General features: G+C 40.2%; 1 protein-coding gene across 24 annotated transcripts in view; it reads right to left on the bottom strand.

Annotated features, from left to right (window-relative positions):
• Lmo7 (LIM domain 7) overlaps nucleotides 1-24,395 on the bottom strand; it is a 190,906-nt gene that overhangs the window by 6,555 nt on the left and 159,956 nt on the right. For 10 of the 24 annotated variants that reach the window (XM_075950051.1, XM_075950034.1, XM_075950033.1 and 7 more), the window contains 13 exons: nucleotides 22,778-23,047; nucleotides 13,054-13,168; nucleotides 11,776-11,937; nucleotides 10,638-10,744; nucleotides 9,677-9,737; nucleotides 8,046-8,102; nucleotides 6,041-6,066; nucleotides 5,645-5,749; nucleotides 4,967-5,059; nucleotides 4,146-4,564; nucleotides 3,040-3,105; nucleotides 2,733-2,785; nucleotides 156-369 (listed from right to left, as the gene is read on the bottom strand). In XM_075950051.1, coding sequence (XP_075806166.1) covers nucleotides 156-369; nucleotides 2,733-2,785; nucleotides 3,040-3,105; nucleotides 4,146-4,564; nucleotides 4,967-5,059; nucleotides 5,645-5,749; nucleotides 6,041-6,066; nucleotides 8,046-8,102; nucleotides 9,677-9,737; nucleotides 10,638-10,744; nucleotides 11,776-11,937; nucleotides 13,054-13,168; nucleotides 22,778-23,047 — 1,748 coding nt within the window. Of the gene's footprint in view, nucleotides 1-155; nucleotides 370-2,732; nucleotides 2,786-3,039; nucleotides 3,106-4,145; nucleotides 4,565-4,966; nucleotides 5,060-5,644; nucleotides 5,750-6,040; nucleotides 6,067-7,855; nucleotides 7,898-8,045; nucleotides 8,103-9,676; nucleotides 9,738-10,637; nucleotides 10,826-11,775; nucleotides 11,938-13,053; nucleotides 13,169-22,777; nucleotides 23,048-24,395 lie in introns of all 24 variants that reach the window. The other 14 variants (XM_075950029.1, XM_075950028.1, XM_075950035.1 and 11 more) reach the window with 5 other exon arrangements.

Genomic DNA, 24,395 nt, shown 5'->3' with positions numbered 1-24,395 from the left:
AACTGAGTCTACTTCAAAACTATTGTCCCCAGTTTAAATGAGATGGTTCAGACACAAGAACTGACTGCATCTGATGATAGTTCACTGCCCCCAAAAAGGGGAAAGCCTAGAACTGAGACATTTGCTTCCCAGCAAAGATCGCGAACATCTCCTACCTTCTCATGAGCCCAGGCAGGCAGATGGGCTCTTTGTTCACACTCGCACTGCGCTGTCGGATCCAGCTGTTGTCAGTATGGAGAGACGTCCTCTTCCTCATTTCCTGCAGGATTTGCTGTCTCTCCAACTCTGCTTCTGAGGGGCCCTGATCCTTCCTGGAGCTCCTTTGAGAAAAGCTAGTAGTCCCGATTCGTTCAGAATATTTGCTGCTTCCTAGATGAAAAACATACCAGAAGCTTCAATATAAGTACACGAGAAATGATAGTGGATCAGCCTCCAAAGAGAGGGCAACTTCAAACCCAGCACTCTACATGGGGGCTGACAGCATCCAGATCCAGCAGGGGGACGAGTGTGGGAAACAGACAGCTACTAGCTGCCTCCTATTACTGGAAATTCCAGTTCCACATGCAGAGGCATCCATGAGGTGCAGATACATACATTTGTACATACAGACATACATACATACATACACACACATATACATACACACAAACACACGCAAATCCCTATAGATCCCAGAAGTGTTCAGTTACAAAATGTTCATCTAATTTCTCCTCCTTTAAATCAAGTGCACTCATTGCAGGCTTGCTATGAAGGCTAGGGAATTTTCTTTTACATCTATTCTCCGTCCCACCCCCAGGGCAGGAAAAGACCGCACAAGTGCAAATATCTCTAATTGACAGGGGCTGTTCCCGTGGTCTAAGTTGCAGAATAAGTCATGACCACACTGTAAGATTATTCAGCCACTGACAGAGCCCTGGTGAACAATAGAAAATTATTGTTCATAATATTACCAAATCTGTTTGTGCTCTGAGATATTTATAAACTATAATATAACTATTAAGTTTATCAGTAGTAATTAAGTCAGCTTGCATCCCCAAGGTTTGCTGACTAATTCCTATTTATGGAAAACACATACAATCTATTGGTTTAGATTAGAAATTTTTAACTAAGGAATTTTTTTCTCTGAATTCATTGTCATTGCCACACATTCAGGGTATCTGGCTTGTCTAGGTACCTCTTTCAAGTAAGCAAGGAGCCAGAGGCCACAGAAGTGTGTTGTTATTGCTGTTTAGTACACACCTATATGTGGTATATTAATAACAATACCAATGTGCTAGTTTTAAATAAAACTTTCTTCATATTAAGAGTATGTTGATGGCATAACCAAATCATCCCATCAAATATGTAATAATTTCTTAGTATCTGCTAATTCAAGGAGGTGTGGCGGGCACAGGGAAGAAAGCACACACTACCAGGTATCCAGGTGGCACACAAAACAGAAGAGTGAGCAACTGTTTCAGACCATCCCAGGTGTGCACCAACAACTGTGTGCTAATTCAAGGCTGTGTAGCTGGCACAGGGAAGAAAGCTATCCAGGTGGGACCCAAACACAAGAGTGAGCAGGCGTTTGAGACTGTCGCAGGTGTGCGCCAACAACCAGGTTTCACTCAGGACAGAGTACAAACGTCACAGGCTAAAGGTATGTCACACAAGACAAGTGTACTTAATCTGTAATTTTAACAATAGCTAGGGGCCAAATTCAAGGGGAAAGAGCTGGAAAACCCAAATAGGAAAGATCCAAAGAGCAGACAGGCCACATTAGAACTATCTGTTGAGCGGAGACATAAGAGAGAGGACAATTGTTTAGAGTAGTGTTTCCTGAAGGGAAAGGTGGGTCCAAAATGCTGGCAAGTCAAATAGCGCCATGACTGAAGATCCTACTTACTCAATGATACTGCCACCTATCCGAATGAAAACTTAACTCTATGAGCTTTGACCAGAGATACACATCAGCTGCTACCAGACCCAAGACAAACATAAAAGACAATGTTTTTCTTATAATGAGCTTTAAATTTTTTTAAAAAAAAATTCTCAGTTTAATGATAATATGTAAAATGCAAACTACTACTTATTCATATTAAAAACAGAAATAGCTGGCATTAGAGATTTGAATTACCTTGGAGGTTAGTGATGGGGCCAAATCTTGTCTGTCCATCTCAATCCCTACCTGAACATTTCTACATGTGCATAACTGACCAATAGCTTGTTTATGCAAACCCTGTATGTATGATGAAATTGCTTAGGGCTTTTTTTTACTTATGCAATTTCAGTTATCTGGGGCTAACCATAACCACATTTTATATCAAGTTCTGAGTTCCAAATGATTTTCATGAAGGGAAAAAATCCCTATCACTGGGTTTTCAGACCTTTTTCCATTTGCATAAATGACTTCACATTTATCCATAATTCTTATGTCCTCTGTATTATTTCCTGGCCACATTCTTTAACTGCAAGATAAAATCTACTATGCAAAGTGTGTCAACATTTTCTTTGAAAATTTCCCACATATTCCTTAGTTATTGAAATGCCCCGGTATGTTACTCACTCCATTATAAAGAAAGCCAAATAAATAAAAGGTAGTTTTTTTTACAGATATGCAAAATAGCATGTTGCCCATATAATAGTAGTGAATCTAAAGTTTCTGGCACTTAAAGAAACTAATGATAGTATATGACCACTCAAATATGTAATGTGCTTTTAAATAAAAGTTCGAATGCAAAAATCACACTTACCATTTTTCTCTGTGGGGGTATCATTTAGTTCCGTAGTAGATCTTGACTTGCTCCTAAAACAGAATACATTAAATATGTGTTATTAACATTTTTATTTTATTCCAGAAAATACAGCTTTGTTTGTTTTTTCAAGACAAGTCTTCTCTGTGTAGTCCACCTGGAACTTTTTCTGAATACTGGTGCTGACCTCAAACACAGACAAAAGGACAAAGGGCTACCCTGGCTCTACAGATCACCTAGGTGAGCTGAAAAACATCCATCTGAAGACAACTGGGGTCAACCAAGTAAAACACAGTAGTCCACACACCTGTCCGTAGAAAACATCCCTGAAGATTCCTCCTCTCTCTTTGGTATATCGTAGGAATCAATAGGCCTAAAAAGTAAGGATTTTTTTTATTAAAATACCAGAATTTAAGACACTCCCTGACTTTAGGAATATCAAAATAGTATTCTGGTCTTTTATGCAAATTCTTTGTGGTTTTAGAGCTAAACAGGCATTTCAATCAGTTGCTACTGAGAACAGACCTATGTGCATTTGCTGACCACATACCCAGTTATGCATTCTCTGTATAAGTATACACTGTGGTAGGTGGGAACTCCATGCCCTGGTCATGATCTAGGGCTACAGAAATTGCTTTTTTAAATTGTAGCTCTGAACCACATCTTCTTGGGGTAGGCAGGTCAAGAGGACAACAATGCAGACTAGTGTGGCGTACACAGAAATGATGGGAAGGCAGAACTGGGTATTCTGGAAAGGCTAAGTTGGCGATGGCAGGGTAGACGTTTAAATCAGATGAGTGGGCCACATGTGTGTGGTGGCAGTCATTTCCAGAGGTAACAGAAAACATTGGTATTGTAATATGTACGGAAGCCTTGAAAGAGCTGAGGGAATTAAAGTGGCAGATGCTGTCTGTGATGGGATTTCCTTCTGTAGGCTGTGAATATGTTTTACTACCATTATTAGTTAATAAAGAAGCTGCTTTGGCCTATGGCAGGGCAGACTATAGCAAGGCAGGAAATCCAAGCAGAGCTAGAGGAGGAAAGAAGATGGAGTAAGGCAGACACCATGTAGCCACCCAAGAAGCAAGAGGTAACAAACCATGAGCCTTGTGGTAAAATATACAAAGAAATGGGTTCATTTAAGATGTAAGAGTTAGTTTATAAGAAGCCTGAGCTAATAGGCCAAACAGTGTTGTATTGATATAGATTCTGTGTGATTATTCAGGTCTGGGCACCCAGGAGTAAAAGAGCAGTCTCCATTTACAGAAGTTTTGTGGTTTGAAGGCTCTTTGGGACGGGTTGGTTAAGTTGTGCAAAGTAAGGATGGCAGAGAAGTGAATGCATATTGGATAGGCAAAACAAACCCATGACTATTGAAATTCCTTGATACCCGCTTCAGCTATGGGGACAGACCTCCGGTATTGGTAGATCTTGACGGAAGTTTCTCGCTCCCTCTCTGCATGGTACTTCTGCATTTCAGCTTGTTTTCGCGCTTGAGCCTCTGCCTGGGCCTGGGCCTCTGCTCGGGCCTTGGCGTCTGCCTCAGCCTGCGCCTGTGCCTGCGCCTCAGCCTCATGCTGCTTCCGAAGCTCTTCTTCCTGAGCTTCTTCCTTCCGTTTCTTCTCCTGCTCAAGCATGAGCTGCTCCTGCAGTTTCCGACTTTTGTCCTCACGAACAGCATCCTCTTCCAGCTGCCCTCCCTCCTCCTCCCCTGCTCGGGTTCCTTCCCGGTCCGAAGACTTGGACCCTTCACTCCAGGTGGATTCCCAAGTGGCAGTCACAGGCTCCCGTGTAGTCAGAGAAATGCTGTTGGATCTTAGGACCATCAGCTCCTAGGTAGCCATTAAAAATCAATCAATCAAACACAGCACCATCTGTGTCTCTGTCATTTCACACAGATTCAACTGTGGATGAAAATAATGGTAAGCAGCCCAGAATTCCAAGAAGATAGTTACAGCTCTTTTTTTTATCTTTTTAAGCCACATAAGTAACTGAAGTCTAAGGGTAGAAAGATTACTTGAAGCTGAAGTTCTAGGGAAATTTACTTGATGATACATTAGAAAAACTACGAGAGAATTTAAAAGATCATAGTAAATTTCTAACACACAAGAATTCAATGTATTTTCCAAAGAGCTACAGAGGGGTGTGTCTAGGAAAATGGGGTGTGGTGTTCCTTGCCTAGGTTCTCCAAAACAGTACAGAGAAGGAAGGGAACAAGGCATGCTTCGTGCTACCTCATCCAAGTACTTGGAATTCTCTCTCTCGGCCTCTTGTTGTGCCCTCTGCCACTCTTCCCTCAGCTTTTCTTGCTCACGTTGGTATTTTTCCTAGGGGGGAATATGGAATAATAATTAATCAAGGTTGCCTTTTCATGGGAAGCATGGTATTTAAGCAGGATATTTTCCATTAACAATTTTGCTAGCTCTAAACTTCCAGATCAAACTTTCATGTGACCAATTAGAATTTAGTCTGAAGAAAAAAGTCTTATATTAAGCTAAAATTAAACAGATGTTTAGATATCAGAAATTTGAGGCACATGGAACAAAACCTATACCCAAGCTGTATTGTTGATGTTACTCATCAAGGCCTCCACAGCTAGGGTAAGGGAGACTGATGGCCAAACAGACCTCATCTACCACTGGCAGGGACAAGCCTCACAGTCTGGGCCTCTCATGTCTCCAAAGTGTCTGTATGGGTTAATGCCCGATAGTTTATATAATCATCAAAATGGGAAAGTAAGTGCTTAATACAAGATATGAGTACAATATGCAAAAAGGTTTGGGGTTTGCTAGTGATAAGGATGCTGGTTTGGTTCTGCCTTTTTGCAAGCTTGCTTCTCAACACTGCTTGGCACTGGCCAGAAGACAGCACTGAAGCTAAGCCCTCTATTCACCCAGGATATGTGGTACTACCTGGAGTAGGCGGTCCTGTTCCTTCTGCCACCTCTCCTGTCGTTTTCGCTCCTCCTCTTGATCCCATGCCCAGCGACTTGGGGCATTGAGGGTTGGAACTGGAACCTAACCAGTTTGCGGCACAAGAGATGTAAACACAGAACAACTTACATTCCTTAAGTCATCTACTGAAACCCTCAATCTACTGAAACTCATCAATCATTCATCTCCTATTGGCTTAAACCATCACAGGGATGATGTGGACTCACATTTCAACGTCAACCTCTTTAGCTTAGCATATCACAACCCCACCAACCTTTATGTATCTTAAAACAATGCAGGAAATATTACTGTGGAGAAACCCAGTCCCACCAAGCTTCCCTTATGTATTCCCAACTACAAAAGTCTAGTACTCACATCAGGACCCGCAGAATCGGAGCTCCCTGCATTGCAGCACATGGGCGAGGAGGGAAGAAAAGCACAACGTGAGTCTTCATTTCCAGAAAATCATTCTTTTCAGGGAGTTAGGTCACTAGCTGTCTCTGCCAATATGCCGAGTGACATCAGTGCTCTCGGTAACTCCATCCCCTATGAATCCTTCCCCTTCAGTCCCATCTGTACTCGTCTTCCAAACTCACATTTAGTTCAGAGAGGAAACTGCTGGAGCCCCAAACTCTAGGGCACAGTGCTAATTTGGTGAGTCTTTCATAAAAGGCTTCATTGATACCAAACTGACCAGTGTCTCATAGTTTGGCTTAACAGGGAGAAAGAACACAAACACTGCAGCATCTCCCAAGCCCAGTTATTGCAAATGTTCGTCAAAAGTATGACAGAAGGCTTTCTTATTTCCCAGGTCTCCTTGCTAATGAGCTGCTTTCTAATTGATATGTGGCAAAAAGCAAGGTCAAGACCCCATTCTTTTCTATTATTTGAAACACAGGGGTTCAAGTTTGATGTGTCAACTATCAAGCACTATAATATTATTATATCATCATCACACCCAGGCTGACCTCAAGCCAACATTGACTCTGAACTTTTAGTCCTCCATCCTCCATGGACCACCATGCCTGTCTAATTCTTTGATTGCTATTTTGAGATACTATTTAGTCTAGGCTGGTATTAAACTTTTAATCTCCCTGCCTAGCCTTGACATTAGAGCTATGTATAACTACAATGGACTAATTTATAATGTGTCAACACATTATATAATTATCAAAAAGTGAATTTTCAGAAAATATACTATTATGTAGTATTCAGAAAGTTTCCTGAAATCTCAGCTGTCACATAAACATGTACCTATTTAAAGAAAACTATTTTAAAACTTAGGAAAATGTTCATCTCTAAAATAGCTCATTGAAGAAAAGTAAGATAAAACTAAAACAAAAACGAGGAACTATTTTGTTTTAGCCAGATCAAACTAGGAGTGTGTTATCACTTCAATTGAATAGCCACAGAAAATAGTGAGTTTAGTGAAAAACTATGAATCAAAACCACCAAAGACAGATGATAAACACTTTGGTCTGAAAGGAAATTTAATCTACCTTAGGAAGAACATTAGGCAGTAAACACAACAGACACAAAACCCAGTAGGTATCATAAAGCAAATTTTGAAATGTTTCATTAATCTTTAAAGAATGAGTAACATTTTAGATAGCAACAGTAAATCTTCTGTGATGCTACATCTAAAATGTTAAACATTTCTTTTAAGTTCCTTGGAGCAGAACAGAGTTGAGCCCACATTCGGGAGACAGAGCATTAGACAAACATGAAAATGAAGAAAAGGCGCATGCGTCATTCCTCAAGAAGCAGCCGTGCGCAGCTACACCAACATAGATAACTTTACAATGCTCCTGTGCTCAGGTGCAACCAAGTTTTCTTTATGTTAAGTTTCCTTTGACATCAATAGAGTCATCATTATCAGCCCTCCACCGTCATTCCAACAGCAACGAGCATCTCTGGGCTTCATGAGCAGCAGTATTTCCCATGACCAAAAACAAATTGTTTGTTTGTTTTTGTAAATTGACCAAACATATGTTGGTGTAATCTAACACTGTGCAAATGATAGAAAGCAGTAAGGCAAAACTGAAACTCCTCATTTCTTACTGTTACCCAGTGGAAAAACACGTGTGTTTAATAGCATCTCACTGCTTTGATTGTTGTTTTGTTTTTTCACAAGGTTAAAAGAGAGAAACACCTTGAGAGCTAGACAAAGGACACGCAAAGACCCATTACCACAGAGGTAGACCCATGAACTGTAAGAAAAGCCTGGTGATCCTGGGGAAAGAACGGAAATGGGTTATGTTGCTTGGTCATAACAGCAGCAAGATGGAAGGAGATTGGTGCCCAGAGCCACAGACCACAAGGAGAGTGAGGAGTGGGGCAAGTCCATGGGAGCCCAGGAGGAGTGAGCATTACAATTTACCTTGTTCAAAAAATTGGGACCGCCTTTTTAAATTTCTCAAAGAAATGGATTCTGATGCTAGTTGAAAAATAAGAAAATAAATACCATGTCATTCATTTTAACTTTTCACCACTGGTAAATTCAATGACACTTGAGAGACCTTTCCAATCTGTAGCAATGTTATTTTTTAAATACAAAATTGGTAGCCGCTGAAGGTAGAGATTATTTCAAGGCAGACACGCGTATTTTAGTAATCTACACTACATTCAAGTTAGCAAGAGGAACAAACACTTTATTAATTATTCTTAGTAAATAGCATTGTATTTTCACAGCAAGGAGAGCCATATCGTCATTTTAGAGGCTGGTACTTCCGAGAAATAAAAACTAACACTTTCTGCTTATGTGAATCGACCTAAAGTTATCTCTCCCAAAGCGTTTTTACAACATGGTGAAGGAAAATGTAAAAGTATCTGGGAAGTCATCAAAAGCAAGGCAACCTAACGAATGACCAAATGAAAGCAAACGCTAAAATGAATGTGTCTTTAATTAGAATATTTTGTGGTAGTATTTAAGAATGTGTAGATGCTGGCTTATGTCTTATTATTTTTGCTGTAGGTTAGCCAGAAAGAAAAAGGAAACGTAATCTGACAATGGTACAAACCATAAATATCACCTGACAGTGGCTGATGCTTACTTACTAAACAATCCTGAAGTAGCAAGCCCTGCATAGAGTTGCATAGTCACCACGTAGGTGTCTTATCGATTGGCACTACTACCTGGGTCATTAGAAGAAGACAACTAGGATTCTTTAGCTTTTTAATATCAGGAAAAATAAGCAATGTTTATTTTCAAACTCAGTTGATAAGGCAAACAACTGTCCTACTTTGTAATTATTAAAAAAGAAGGACAAAGAGAATAATCATAAAGAAGAGACAAATCCATAAACTTCAATCAGTTTTGCTCAACATATTTACTAACTGTTCAACTGTGTAGCCAAAGCAAACACAGCCCCACTACAGGAGGCCTGGCCTCGTGGTGTAAGACCTTCATCTTCTTCTGGCCTCTTTCCTGCCTGTATGGACCTGAAAGGTCTTTCTGATATGTCTAAGGAATAACACACAGCACTCAGTAGCTAAATTATTTCTGAATGGTCTAAGCAAAGAGTGGAACTCCCACAATGCCCTGAATACTTTTGTCGCCTTCTTTCTCAAGACAAACAAAGGTGACTCTCTCAACTGTGACTGCCCTCGGTGATTCCCTGTCAGGATCAGCTCCCTGCACATTTGTCCTTTCAGAACAATCAGGAGGGAAAGGAAACTCCTCATTCTGAGTTTAATGAAGATCCTTCTGCCAACGCTCCATAGCCCCAAAGCTGCTGGCTCTAGGAAAACCTGTTCTTCTTATTTGGCTCAGGTGCGGGTACCTAGAGCTCCAGAGCCTGCTGCCAAATTTGCATTTGTAGCTCCTGAACTGTTCAGGCTGGAACGGACTCCTTTCCACCTGGCCACAACTGGATCTGCATGCTAACCTTGGTTTCAATTCGTTCTTCATCCAGCTTTTGCTTACTTAAATATATTAATTTTTCTAGCAGGTCTTGAGAGCTATAACTTCCCCTGCAGGACAAATGGAAATAATTTAAGAGTGATCTTTACCTTTTGAATCAAGGGTGTTGCTTTCTTCGTGAATTCCATTGATTTCTTTGGATTCGGTGTACTGAAGAGGGTAGAAATGCTAATTAGCACTCTCTCTGATTAGACTTTGGGCTTAAATAATACATCTCTCATTAGGGGCAGATGTCTTTAAACAAAATGGGTTTTCAGGATATTGATTCATTACCCACAGCTTCTTGTGTGTACTAATTTTTTTTCATTACTCTCCAATACTTGGGAAAGGATTAATGACTAGCTATAGGCAAGAATGACCATAAGTTTAATCAGTCATTAATATTCTAAGAGGCATGGTAGATAAGACATTCATCCATTTGGGTTATATTTATTTGGTTTGGCTTAGTAGTAAAACCACCATTTGTTATTCTTTAACAATTAAACCTGTCCTTTAAAAATGTAATAATATTTCCTTTTAGATAAGTTGATTCAGTTCAAAGTTTAAATTATCAATTAAAATGAACAATTCTCATTAGAAATAGAAACTAGTTTTTTTTAAAAAAAACTATATGAAAAAAATATTGCTTTAGAATTTTGAAATTTCCTGCACTGTGCTTTTTAAATCAGTTCGTGAAACTGATTATATCTTAATCACACATGCAATCCAATTAAAATGCATCATGAGATTTCATGATATACAGTGAGTATATTTTGCCAGCTGACGACAGAGCACAAATAGCTGTAGCATATAATTTTTCACAATTGCTGTTTCTCATTCACAAAGATCGAGAGAGATGGTTTTAATAATGAAAGATTGGTGAGAAATACTTGCAGAGCAACGTTATGGAATGATGTTATCATCCATAACTCGATAATAAAAGATGGCTAATGAAAACAGCCAGTATTTTCAAGACGACACTATTTATTAAGTATAACCTAACCATTTATCTTTTATGCAGCATCGAAACTTCCCCCCACATAGCCTCTGTTGTCGCTTCTTTCTACTTACAGGACTCTGAAGGCTTTCAGAGAAATCAGTTGTTACCGACAGACTTGAGGACTTGTCCGAGGTGTAAATCCCTGAAGTCGTGTCCATCCACTTTGTTTCAGGCGAACCTATAATTTTGGTAGCCACACTGGTAAGATTGAGGGTTTTATGCCGTATAGATGGCAGGGGAGGTTGGTCTCTGCCCCAGTCTGATTGGCACATGAAGATCAAGTAATGAAAACACATAGATGGTGAAGTGGAAAGAATAAAGTTACTGAATGCACAGATACAAAACGTACACAGACAGACATACAGACGGACGGACAGATGAATCAGGCAGTGTCAACGATGGGGAGACTTTACCAGCAGATCACCTTCCCAAAACACAAAGGTTAAAAACCGTGGTAGTAAATAGACGACTAGCAAGTGTGCTGATTCTTTTGCTAAACTGACTGGCACTCATGTTATGTGCCGACACCAAACATGTGTGGATCTGAAGAGACTTAATGTCCCTTCCTAGTGAACAATCACCCATGCACAGAAACACAATGACATCAAAAGCAGATTATAATGCTATGGGAATAAATAGGAATATGCCAGACTATGCTCTTGACAACAGCAGTACAGTTAAATACTATAGAGAATGTTAAATCATAAAGCCGTCGTTCTTTCCACTGTCTTTTTTTTTTTCTTTTAGTTTTTGGGACAGGGTTTCTCTGTGTAGCACCAGCTCCCCTGGAACTCACTCTGTAGACAGGCTGGCCTTGAACTCACAGAGATCCGCTTGTCTCTGCATCCCACGTGCTAGGATTAAAGGTGTGCGCCACCTCTGCCCACCTCAGAGTGCCATTCTTAATGCTCGGCATTGTGGCTCCTGGGTACAGATACATTTGCTTTTAACGGGCATTTGCATTCGGCCAGATCATTTACCTAAGCAGTCAAAGGGTGTCGAATTCAGTAGATTTGCTAGTGAAGCATTTTCAGAAGGAATAGACAGAGGGGCCATTCATGATTTGTCCCAACACAACGACAAAACCATTGCAAGCACAAAGCTAAGAAAAACGGGGGTAGGGGAGAGGATTAATAAAGCCAATGGTTACAACCACCTGCCAAAGTCAGGTTTCCCTACTCAGCCAGGCACAGAGGGAAACCAACTCACCAGACTTTCCATAGCGTCTGACATCCATCACTAAGTTTCCGGTTTCTTGGGCGCTTGCCATGGTTTCCTCCCACTTTTTTGTATCCTTATATGAAAACTTGGTGTTATTGATGGCAAGAATCTCATCATCTACCTGCAGCTGAGAAAATTCTGCTGGGCTACCTAGACAAGGTAGAGTAAAGTACATAATCAGATGATAAGGATCCCACACAGGCTGATCCCTGTTGTTTCTTTAAGGCAAATGATTTTCTCATCTTGACTAGTTCCTACAGTTTACAGTAGAGAAGCAACATTGGTATTTTTAAGTTATCTAAAAGCTGAGTCCCGACACTACATGAAGTACCAGGGGCATTGTTTATTTCAGAGTCTGTTTCTCCATTTACAATGAAATAAGAAATGGTAAGTTCAGCCAAAATAATAATAACAATAACAATAATAATAATAACTCTCCTGAGGACAATGAAAAATGCAGTCATATTTACATTAAAAATGTGAAATATATTATACTTTAATGGAGCATCAGTTAGCATTCTGGGCTAGAGAGAGTAGAAGGAAAGAGTCCCTTCAAACTGCACAATATTACCACTTAAAGTACCATGATTACACCAATCTTGAAATTTAAAAGGAAGAGCCAATGTCAACACACAATTCTGTATGATAAAAATCCGTAAACAGGGATCTCCTCTCAAATAGTAGTTACCTTGAGAGCAAATTTAGCAGTTGTTGGATTTACCATGGCATAACCCTGGCTGTGGGAGGAGTAATCATTCAGTAGAAGACCCAAAGCACCTTGAGCATATGATAAATGACAGACAAAATACTAACACTACTTAGAAAACATCACTCTTGGAGGGAGGTGGCCAGGGACAGAGGACCCAGCATGTATGATGCACTTGGGTCCAAGTCACTACAAACAGCAACCCCCATGTTGATCTATTATAGGGCAGTAAGTGTCTGCCACAAGACACAAGTATCCATGGAAATTTTACACTAATCTTTCAGATAAATGCGACTTGTTAACATTTCTAGAAAGCAAGTTTTTTTTTAAAAAAAAATCTCAAAGGTCACAAAATAGAGACTCTTGAAAATGGAAACAAATTAGGAAGGGAGAGTAAGCAATATGTAATTCATAACTCCAACTACTAGTCTTGGGGAGGAGACTACGCCAACTTTCCTCCACCCAAATGCATCTTTCCCACATGCCCCCCACAGGCCAAATCAAGTGGCTTCTGCTTCCCACACACACCACAGACAAGGAGCGCAATGTATATGATTTACCTTTCTCAACGGATGCCACGAAGATCCCCGAATAATCCCATCTTATTGTAAACCCGAAGTCAGGTTGGCTCCCAGGCGTCTGGTTTATGCTGATTCTCATATCGCTGAACTGATCCTGCAAGTAAAACGTGAAACGCTGGTATCGGGTGTCCCTGGCAACCACATGGAGGAAAACCTATCCATGAAAGACGGGAAGCCGCACCAAGGGACACCTGAGTGAGTTTAAGACAAAACAGCAGCTTCCCATTTTTTCCATGGTTTTGATAAAACTTTCGCTTACATGTATATGATAGAGTACTAATTTCTCTTAAAATAAGGTAAGGGCGAATCTATTGTCAACCAGTGTTTTCTTTTATTTTAATACAATCCTGTAAACAAGTTGGCCATGAATAAAGTGTAGGCTTTTCAGTTGTTTTTCCTACACCCATGGTCAATTCATTTCTCTCTGTAATCTTCCTCGCTACACGTAGTGGAACAGAAATTAAATGTTTAGACTATTTTAAAAAATAAATAAGGTCTAGGGCTTTCGTTCATCATACAAAAAAGCCCAATTTACAAACCACTTACTTATTCAGCACCTAAGAATAAAGAGAGTAATTTAAATTATCTGTTTTAAATGACAGACAGCAGATTAAAAAGCAATTCACCTCCAACCCTCAGCATTTGTAGCTTAACTGGACCAATGGCCCGCAGATGTATAATCAGTTATCTGTAGGAGTAATCCATCTGGAATAGACCAGTCCTGTATCCCTGTGCATATTTGTTGGCTCAACTCTCTCAGGAGGATGCAGGGGCAAATGACTTGCTGATGCCCATGCCGTTAAATGCAGAATTCTGTTCCCTCATCCAGGAGAAACTGCACACAATACATTCAGAGTAACAGACTATGACTCCTTTGAAGCATCGCCAGTACTCCTAGAGCCCAAAAACAATAGCATCTTGGGAAAAAAGTAGAACTCTATTTTAACTCTCTTTACTATACTCAGTGAAAATAAATCCTACATTTACAAGGATACTCTGTCTCTCTCTCTGTCTTTCTCTCTCTCTGTCTCTCACTATGTCTATCTCCCAAATACTATTTGAAGCCAGGTGGTGGTGCTACACACCTTTAATCCCAACAGTTAGGAAGAAAAAACAGTTGGATCTCTGTGAGTTCAAGGCCAAAATGGTCTACAAATTGTGTTTCAGGGTAACCAGAGGTACTGTCACACAGAGAGACCCTGCCTTGAAAAAAAAAAGTGTGTGTGTGTGCGTGTGTGTGCGTGTGTGTGTGTGTGTGTGTTGTCTTCATATACATATGTGTAATCCATGTGTGCAGTGCCCATAGAGGCCAAAAGAGGGCACTGGATCCTCTGGAACTGTAGTTACAGACAGCTGTGAGCCACCATATTTATTCTAAGAAGTGAACCTAAATTCTCTGGAAGAGCAGCCAGTGATCTTAACTGCTGTGCCATTTCCTCAGCTTGAGGGGTTTTCCTAAATTTTCTGAACCAAATTTCAGTTTCACAGTAAGCTACCATTGTCAGATCATCTTTTATTGACCAGAAAGATGGCTCAGCGAGTAGAAGCACTTACCACTAAACCTGACAATATGAGCTCAATCACCAGGCCTCATATAGCAGGAGAGAATCAACTCTTACAAGTTGTCCTCTGACCTCTATATGCAAGCTCTCTCTCTCTCTCTCTCTCTCTCTCTCTCTCTCTCTCTCTCTCTCTCTCTCTCTCTCTCTCTCACACACACACACACACACACACACACACACACACACACACACCATTAAACATTTTAAACAGCTTCTTTTTTTCCTTTTTTTATTTTGATGTTTTGAGACAGGGTTTCTTTGTCTGAGAGTCCTAGCAGTCCTGGAACTCTCTTTGTAAACCTGTCTAGCCTTGAACTCACAGAGATCCACCTGCCTCTGCCTCTTCAGTGCTAAGATTAAAGGACTGCACCACCATGCCTGGTTTTTAAAGTTTTCTTCCACCTTACTTGGGGAAGCAACAGCCATAAAACATTATATGAGCTTATGAAACTAGCCTTTTAGTTCTTTGCTTTCTCATCACAAAAAACTAAGAGTCGCCTATTAAAAAAATTCTCCCAACACTGCTATACTTTCCAGATCACAAGCTGCCAATTCTAATTTAATTCTAATTAAACTCAAACTGAGTGCCAGCCAGACTAGTAATACCGTTCTGCTTTTCAAACAGATACCTGTGTTTTCAAGCCATAAAGTAAGTTTAAGATTCCGGGGACAATGCTCTGAGAAAAATTCCTGTCTTGTGTACAAATTACAAGGAAGGCAAAGAAACAAGCAGGTGTTGAGATTTCAGAACACATGGAAGAAAAATGATGTGGTTCAGTTATCCACTGGGCAGCGCACACTTACTGTGCATGAGTCTACACGGTACTCAGAACTTTAGAAAATCAAGATGGATGAAGCTTGACCCTTGTTTTTAGGATAACTGTAACTCTTCCAAGGTGGACACGAGGGGCTTCTAAAGCAATAAAGGGTGTAGCTAATAACACACAGTTTCTAAGGGAACGCCATTTGAAAGACATTGCAAATAGAGGTATCCAGATGTCATCATGATGTGTGATCTAAATGAGCCTGCTGAATAGCAACCCAAAGGTAAAAAAAAAAAAAAAAAAACTGGCTGAGAATAGAGATAAATAGAGATAGTTACTAGTTGGTTCTACTCTTTCAGCTTAACTGCTGAATTGTTGATGGATAACTATTATTTTCTCTTTTCTGGCATGGACAACTGAAACTACATGTACAGCTCATCTCTTAGTCATCAAAAATCTAACTTTCCTTTGGTAATTCAAGTCAAAACCACCTCACACTTAAATTGTATAGGACTCAGTGAACGGGGTGGTCATCTTTACCACACTCCCACACACAAAGGCCATGACTTAAAGGCCATGGAAGCACAGAATCTATTGTTATACAAGGACAGAGAGACAAATGATGTGTTAGATATTCCAACCACTAACTGGGGTTTCATTAGTTGCAAAATACAAGATGAGATGGTGTTTTAATGAATAGTCTCGAACTCCATTTAAAAAATGTTCTGTGGGAGACTGCAATTGAGCACTGTCCTTTCCTTCCAAATAAAAGATGAAGGAGAATGAGCTTCAACCATAGAGGGAAGAGCTTCACTATTACAGAAAATCAGAACTCTCCCCCAAAAGGCTACTCTGAGCTTGAAAAGAAATCTCTGAATACACTAAAGAACAGATACCCACCTCTCTGCACCTACTAACCGGGAAGATGGCTTTGCCATGGCTACATGCTAGCCGACTGCCCTGTCCATCCTCGGGACAATACACAGGCAGAGAAGAGCAACCCGTGGACAATTACAGGTGAATCTCTGTCAATATCCGAGTGACCTCCCGCATGGCATTGAATGGAATACTTCTCTCTCTGACATTGACTTTCAACGTTTTCAGAGTTCAAGAGCCCTTCTTCCACATGACAATCTTATATACACAGCATCCTTCCCAAAACATATAGATCTATATGTATACATGATACACACACACAATATTAGAGTGTGCAGTTGTGGCTGGAGGAAGAGGGTTGTATGTCCCAGGCTCCCAGTTCTGTCACCTCTTCCTTGTGGAATTCTTTAGGGCACAGGTTTAAGGCAAGCTGTGAAGTGTTGTGTTCCTGTACTACTGGATTATTTTTGAGACTTCTTCCATGCAAACATAGCTACAATTGTAATCAAACATGAACTATTCAACAATGATTTCAGGCAGGATCTCTAATTTTTGACTTTCTACAAAATTTCAGTCAAATGAGTATCGGACAAAGGATCTGAACTACAAAAGATAATTAGGGAGTTACCTTTCTGAACTGGACGAACAAAAATATAAATTATCAAAGGAAACCTCAATTTTTGATGACTAATAAATGAAACCAAGTAGTTTCAGTTGTCCATGCCAGAAAAGAGAAGATAATATTTATTTGTCAGCAATTCAGCATTTGATCTAAAAACAATTTCCCCTTGGGCTGGCTACAATTTGAACAGAAGTACACTGAAAGTAAGATATCCCTGCTCACTGCGAGGCTGATGAGCCAGAAGAGGACTTTTTTTTTTTTTTTGTCTGAAGACAAAAAAAAAAGTGACCTGGTACCACAAGAATATGAATTACTTCTCCTAGAGTTGATGGATTAAGATTTCCATGTCACCACAGAGGGGAATTAATGAAAATCAGAGTCAATCTTACACATACCAAACTATTCCAAACATTCCCCTCTAATGTTTCCAACTAGACCAAGGTATTGACTTAAGGAAAGCCTTCTCATTTGATTAAACATGATACTGAAGGCATGCTTGGGTGATACAATCCAGAATAACATAGAAAATAATCTTGAAATTTTTGTCTGTGTGGTTCCTTAGTGCATTCCAGGGTCTCTTTGGGATAAGAATAGGAAGGAAGAGGCCTTTAAATAAAGGCTCTGCTCTGATACTCGAGCCGTCTTTGCTCTCCAAAGATGTACCTAAATCTTTCTCCACCCTCATAGATTTACTGCTACAGAGAAGCAGGTCACCTTCCTACACCCCCACCCCACCACCACCAGCTATACAAACCTCCGGAGATTCTTTTCTACCTACAAAATCCAACTACAAGTGTGTATACCAGGCACTACCAATGATTCCTCAAATTGGAGGACATTCTTCTAAGTCACCTATCAAGCCACTCTACTCCCCCCCCCCCCCCCGGTCTCTCTAGTCACGACTTAATTTTGTCACGGAGTCTTTTCTTTTTCTATTTCATCACATAGTTCCCCAATCATTCCCAATCTTTCTAACCATATGCTTTCCTAAGTAAGTTGAGCACACCAGCGTGTCTTCAACCACTAGATCAACAGCTCCACAATTAAAACATCTTCTTCCCAGAATGTTCTGCTTCCTCTTGCTTTTCACACTTTGTTACACACATCTCTACCCAGTGAGCTATGAGACTAAGAAACACGTCTCTTTGCTTTCTTCCCATGTCTCTACTCACACCCTTGAGGTCAAAGACTATGACTTTAAAGACACCCATCTTCTCCATCCTTCTACAATTCTGTGTCATAGTTCAGACACACATTTGCCCTTGCCCCTCTTATCACCTGTTTGGCTCTTGTCTCTCCAGCCCTCCTTCCCCACAGCTGTGAGTAATCTACTTATAGAACATGCTGAGTACACCTCACCCCACTTTTACATTGCCAGTATCTCCCTGTGCCTGCTTGGTAGAATTCACATTCCACATTTCTGAAATAAGTTCAGTTCAGGTGACTTTCTATAAATATGTGCCACCTTGCCTCAAAGTGATTTTAAGGATAATTTTTTTGTCAGGCATAAGGGTGGTGTCTATAATCTCAATTCCTGGGAGGTCAAGCTAAAAGAATTGAGAATCTGAGGCCAGTTTTTGTTAACTTTATCTTTAACTTTACCATCAGAAGATACTTTGATCTCCATTGGTATAAAACTCTGAAAACATGGTGATGTTAAAAATAAGTCAGGAGAGACTGAGATGGTTCAGTAGGAAGGACTGCTTGTTTTCCTTCCAAGGGACCCAAGTTCAGTTCCCAGCATCCATATTAGGTATCTTACAGCCACCTGTAACTCGGCTCTGGTTGATCCAGCAGCCTCTTCTGGTCTCTGTGGGCACCTGTACACATGTGCCATGCACCCGCGCGCGCACACGCCCACGCAAACACGCACACACGCGCGCGCGCGCGCACACACACACACACACATAATACAAGTAATTATATCTTCATGAGGCTCTTTTGTCTTAAATTATTTTTAAAATTTCTTTAAAGACTTTATTTTTTAAGACTATTTTATTTTTATAACTCTCTGTACTCGTTTTCCTCTCTCTCCCAAGCCTACACACATTTTTAAAGCACATTGTGACTTGTTCCGAGGTCTTTAGACTAAATATTGTAACTGCAATTCTTGCTTGATACCTGTTTTATTATATGTAATTTTACTATGTCAAAGTTAAAACCTTTTTTATTTAGACAAAATAATTGCAGATGATGTGGGATGTCCTTCTGTATATGTGAGGCTTTTATTCACTTATGAATACAGCTGTTTCGGCCAGTGGCTTAGCACAGTAAAGCCAGGCAGGAAATTCAAACAGAGATGAGAGAGAGAGAGAGAGAGAGAGAGAGAGAGAGAGAGAGAGAGAGAGAGAGAGAGAGAGAGAGGGAGAGAGAGAAAGAAGGCAGAGTTGTGGAGACACTTTGTAACTACTGAAGGAGTAACATGACACACTGGTAAACCATAGCCTCGTGGCAATACACAGATTAATAGAAATGGGTTAATTTAATTGTCAGAGCCAGCCAGTAAGAAGTCCAAGACATTGGCCAAACAATTGTAACTGATAATAAGCCTCAGAGTGGTTATTTCATAAACAGCTTTGAGAACAGGTGGGTGAGGAAAAACCAGTCCAGGGGGATCAGTAGGACAGAGAATATTTCCAGCTACAACCACTGTCCTAATTATCTAAGGCAATCCTCAACTTTGGGCATGCCATAATGGAGGAGGAGGAAGAATTGCTCATGATTAGTGGTTGGAGTATGAGAAAATCGAGTGAGGGCTATGTATTTCACCAGCCTGGGGCAAGTCACACAATTGAACTTTCAAGTATGTCACCAGGAACAGTGGAGACAATAGCACCTACTTTCCGTGTGACTGAGAGGATTAAATCAAACATTTAAAAGGTGCCAATGCCTGTGGCTGATGCTCCAGACTTACTTTCTTCATTTCCCATAGAAACTACATTAAACGTGACATACATGCCGATTAAGCAGTGTCCAGATGAATTAACTCAAATCCTATTTAATGTGAATAAACTTAGTTTGAAAGCCAAGAGGACACAGCCATATCCAGGTCCTGGGCTAACAGGAGAAAGATCATCTTGCTTCCCACCTTCACACTTCATCGGGGGTGTAACATAAAAGGCATGGTATTAAAGCAGAACAAGGGTTTGGATGGCAGAGTGGGTCTTGTAGGTTATAGGGTCCAATGGGTGGGAATGGATATTTGCACCAAGGAGGAAGTTGGTGAGTGAAACTTTCAAGAATCGATTCAGTTCCAACCAGGAGGATGCAATACATGGACCACGAAAGAAGTGGTTTTGCCTGGCTTTGGAGGACTTGAAAGGCATTAAACAGAGTGATAAGCAGAGTGAATATCTTCAAATGGAAGAATAATAATAACTAACATGTGATAACACAGGTGGCTTTCTTAGAAAGTCCAGGCACCTTTCTTTCCCTTGATGTAGTAATAGGTAGTCAATACTCGGTAAAATTTCCTGAGTTTGGCTCCTAACTCTATCTCTCAGTGCTCTGGATGGTCTCGGAAAAGGAGGGTGAGCATCCATGCTTTCAATTATCTGTATACAAGAATAATAATGATGGTGATGACATCACAGGGCTGTGCTAAGAATTCTCCCATACAATACTCTGTAAAGTCTGTCTTGCCTATGGTATGCACTCAATGAACATCAGTTCATATTGAGGTAAGATCAAGGGAATCTGAACTCCTTCATGAGGAACCTCAGCACTTCATATAGTATCCTGAACTTCCCCCTAAAGGACAAAATGCTTTGGGAGACTGTAGAAAACACAGGAATTAATGAGTCCTGTATACAAGCACCTATGGCTATTTCTAATCACTTACATTGACAGAAAATGAGCTGGATGACAATATTGACAACAGACTTGAAAAACGATAACAGTATAAGAGATCCTGAAAGAAGAAATGCAAGGCCACTGCCGCCCAAGCACAGGGGAGTGAAGGGAAAGCCCGAAGGAGCATCCTTTTACAAAGCTACCAGAACATTTAGAACTTCAGCCACTTGTGCTATGTTTGTTTTCTATGAATATCTAGAGTTACAGAGCTTGATCGAGAATTTGGAAGAGTGACACACAAGGACCTGTGTATCTCACTCATCAGAGGTTATGCATGCACAGCCTCTCTGGAGTCAGCTCCATAAACTACTCTTCTGGTAGCATAGAAGTGGATAGGCCAAATAGAAATGGGCAAGGCACCATCAGAAGTACAACAGTGCTCAAGAATTCCACTAACTCCAATGCTTAAAAGAAGCCGAATCTTCGTCAGTAGAACGGTACTTGATGAAAACAGCAGAAATCTATGATGAAAGCTGAAACGAGGCCAGGTTCATTTGGGCTTCTCGAAATCGCCAGAGTATAGTACACACCCACACTGCACGCATGGCCTCTTTTTCTTAATCCATGGGTACAGTGTGCCAGCTGCCACCCGGAAGGAGGTCCCATCATCTAGCAGGCAGCACATTCATCAAGCTGTTTTGTTGAGTTTGCTCTTTGAAAGTGGGAAGGCAACGTACATATCCATAGAACAGAAGACCCCTTGTCTCTGCTTTCATTATTCACCTATTGGTACCTTACCTTCCCCAAGCATAGTAGAGAGGTACTGTTCTCATTTACTGAGACCTATAATGATGACCATGTATTCCCAATTCTTTTTAAATGTATCAATATTTTACAACAGATGATTTTTGCCAGCTGAAAACTTGTTTTAGAATATATTTGTAAATATGTACAGGAAAACTTTTACAGAACAGAAAAGAAACAAGAACTAGAAAACACCACTACCAAATAAAACCAAAACTTAAAGTTACTAAGTGCTAACTTTGGTTATTTATAAATTATATATTTCTCAAGGATTTTTTTCTTATATTTCTCAGATACAAAGAAAGTGTCTTATAGCCTGGAAGGGAGGGTTGAGATTTTTAAAAATATTCTTATATAATTAAAAAAATTAATAAAGGTAAATAAATATGCTATGCCAAACTATTTCACATAAATCTATTTTATTCACGTATTTAAGAGACATAGTTTATCTTTTGCCTTGGAAAACTATGCTCCAGTGAGACAGCAGGGAATTATGGACCAAGTCAAAGTCTAAAACTGCTTCCATGAAAAGAGGCTTACACTAGCAAGTTGCTTAACCAGATTGTTGCTGGCTTTTGGTTTTTTAAAAGAAGTTTTGCTAGCTTGACAAAGACTTTTAGCGGGTTTAGCATGTAAACGGAAAGGAAGTATATCACCTAATAATTCTCTTGAAAGCCATCTGTTAGGCTTTTAAATGGGAAAATGACAAACATTCCATTCATTTCTAATCTGCTGGTGTATTTTATTTGGAGTCCAAATGTTCAGATCCGCAGTTGTCAGGCTGTGACTAGGCATCATTGTTCTCACTAAGAGACAAGAGATGACAGCAAATGTACCCATTCGAAAGTAGAAATTACTATGAAAAGTCACAAGAAGATTAAGAGAAAACACAAAGCTGTGTCCCTAGAGACAAGCATCCACTCACTAGGACAGTTTCTTCCTAGTTAGTTTCCACAGAGATGGGCTTTTGCTTACTCACACATACATTAGGTCTGCAGCAGAAACCAGAGAACTGTGGAGTAAGAAAAACTACAGGCAAACATCCCAGGAGACTGGTGGACCACGTCTCCTGAGACACAGCTCATGGAGAATGTCTGAGATCTACAAAGTAAAAGTTGGAAAGATCTACTTCCTCCACAATCTGTTAAAAATAGACCAGTATATTTTTGCATAATATAAATAGCAGCCTGTACTGTACGAGCCAGAGGCTAGAACAACAGTTTCCAGATTGAAATCTTTGCACATCTGAGACAGATGATTAAGAACCCTCCCCCAAAACTTACCTGGGACCTTGAAACGTCCCTCAGTGGTGAGCTTCTCCCTTCTCCAGAGTGTGTGGCTTTTGAAGTGGCTGCCTGGTCTTGCGAGAGCGAAGAAAGGGGTGTGGAAGAGGACACGCTTGCCACATCTTCTCCTGGGGCTGCCTCCTTTTCACTGGATGAACCCAAAACAAACTGGGTGGAGTCAAGCTTCGGGGGAGGGGCTATGACGAAATTCCGTTGAGCTCTCTTGACAACCTCAACACCGCCATTGTACTTCCAGCTGTCATCCATCTAGATAGGAAACATCATTTTAAACCCCATATTCTGCTAGCCTTGGGTTCACTTTTAAAAACAATCATTCATATTTGAAAGCCTCTAAAATAGCATCCACCTGCCACAAAAAAGTAACTATTGTCAGAAACGTGGAGTGCATTCCTTCACACCACCAAACACGCAGCAGCAGAGAAACACTCTTTCTAATAAAAGCATGATTATGTATAGTTTTCTAAAACCTGCTTTGTTTGTTCATACTACTCCAGGTCAAGAGATACAACTCCAAGCTCGGTCTTTCCATTGCTGGAAACCCCACAGTGTGGATGTCAATCATGTATTCATTTGATACATAATGAAATTGTTAAAAGCTGTCCTTTGCTTCCCAAAAGCACCACAACAAGTTCCAGCCTCCCTTTGTAAATGGCACTTTTATTTTAGAGCCCAGATGTTCCAAAAACTTACTGGATTGAAGGATTTATATATGTGGTATCTGTCTCATTTCTACAGAGAAAACAGCAGCCCTGTGCCCATGAGCAGGAGGACACCTGCATCTCCACCTCCTCAACAATGCATAGTTTCAGCATTTAAAATCCTTGTCAGTGAGATGGCTGAGCAGTTGTTTACCTAATCCTCAGGCTCACAAGGCTACACATGCCTCTTTGTACTCTCCTTACATTCCTTTCCGTTGAATTGGCCAGCTCCTTTGCTGTGTTTATCTCCTCTCATCAAATTATAAAATACTTTACACCTTAGAATTGCCAACCCTTTATCTCCAATGCAGTTTTTAATAACTGTGACTTAAATTGTCCTATATACTGCCTGCTATACAAGTTTAATTTTTATGTTGTCAAATAGTTCTATATTTTCTTTCATGGGATGGTCAGGGATTTCCTGGCTGATTTACATAGGCTTCCTTCAGCTCAAATTCTGATTTCTTAAGCCATAATTCTCATCTCTATGTCAAGATTTTAAGATCTTAAGGGCTAGGTGGACAGAACTGACAGGAACATGAACATTAAATATTCAGACATTGTTTCATTTACATAATTGAGTCTAACATGTCCTCAGTGTGCTGAATCCCATTAGAGACACATGTGGACATAGTTCAACAAACAGACTCAGGCATCAAGTTCTAAAGTCGGAAGGAAGGATAGAACAAAACCTTACCTATACAATCCTCAAAACATTTAAAGGGAGCCTTTAAGAATGTGCTATATCATAGGTAAGAAAAGAGCTGATTGCTGGCAATTTCATAATGCTCAACTTAAAGCTTCAGAAGAGCTCAAAAGAAGGAAAAAATATGGCAAGAAAAAAATATTCTGTCTCAAAACGTATCTTATTTGTCCTTTAAAGTTTAAAACCTCTG

This window comes from Microtus pennsylvanicus, chromosome 15 (genome assembly GCF_037038515.1).
Source record: "Microtus pennsylvanicus isolate mMicPen1 chromosome 15, mMicPen1.hap1, whole genome shotgun sequence".
NCBI lineage: Eukaryota > Metazoa > Chordata > Mammalia > Rodentia > Cricetidae > Microtus > Microtus pennsylvanicus.
This window is presented reverse-complemented; position numbering and strand designations above follow the sequence as displayed.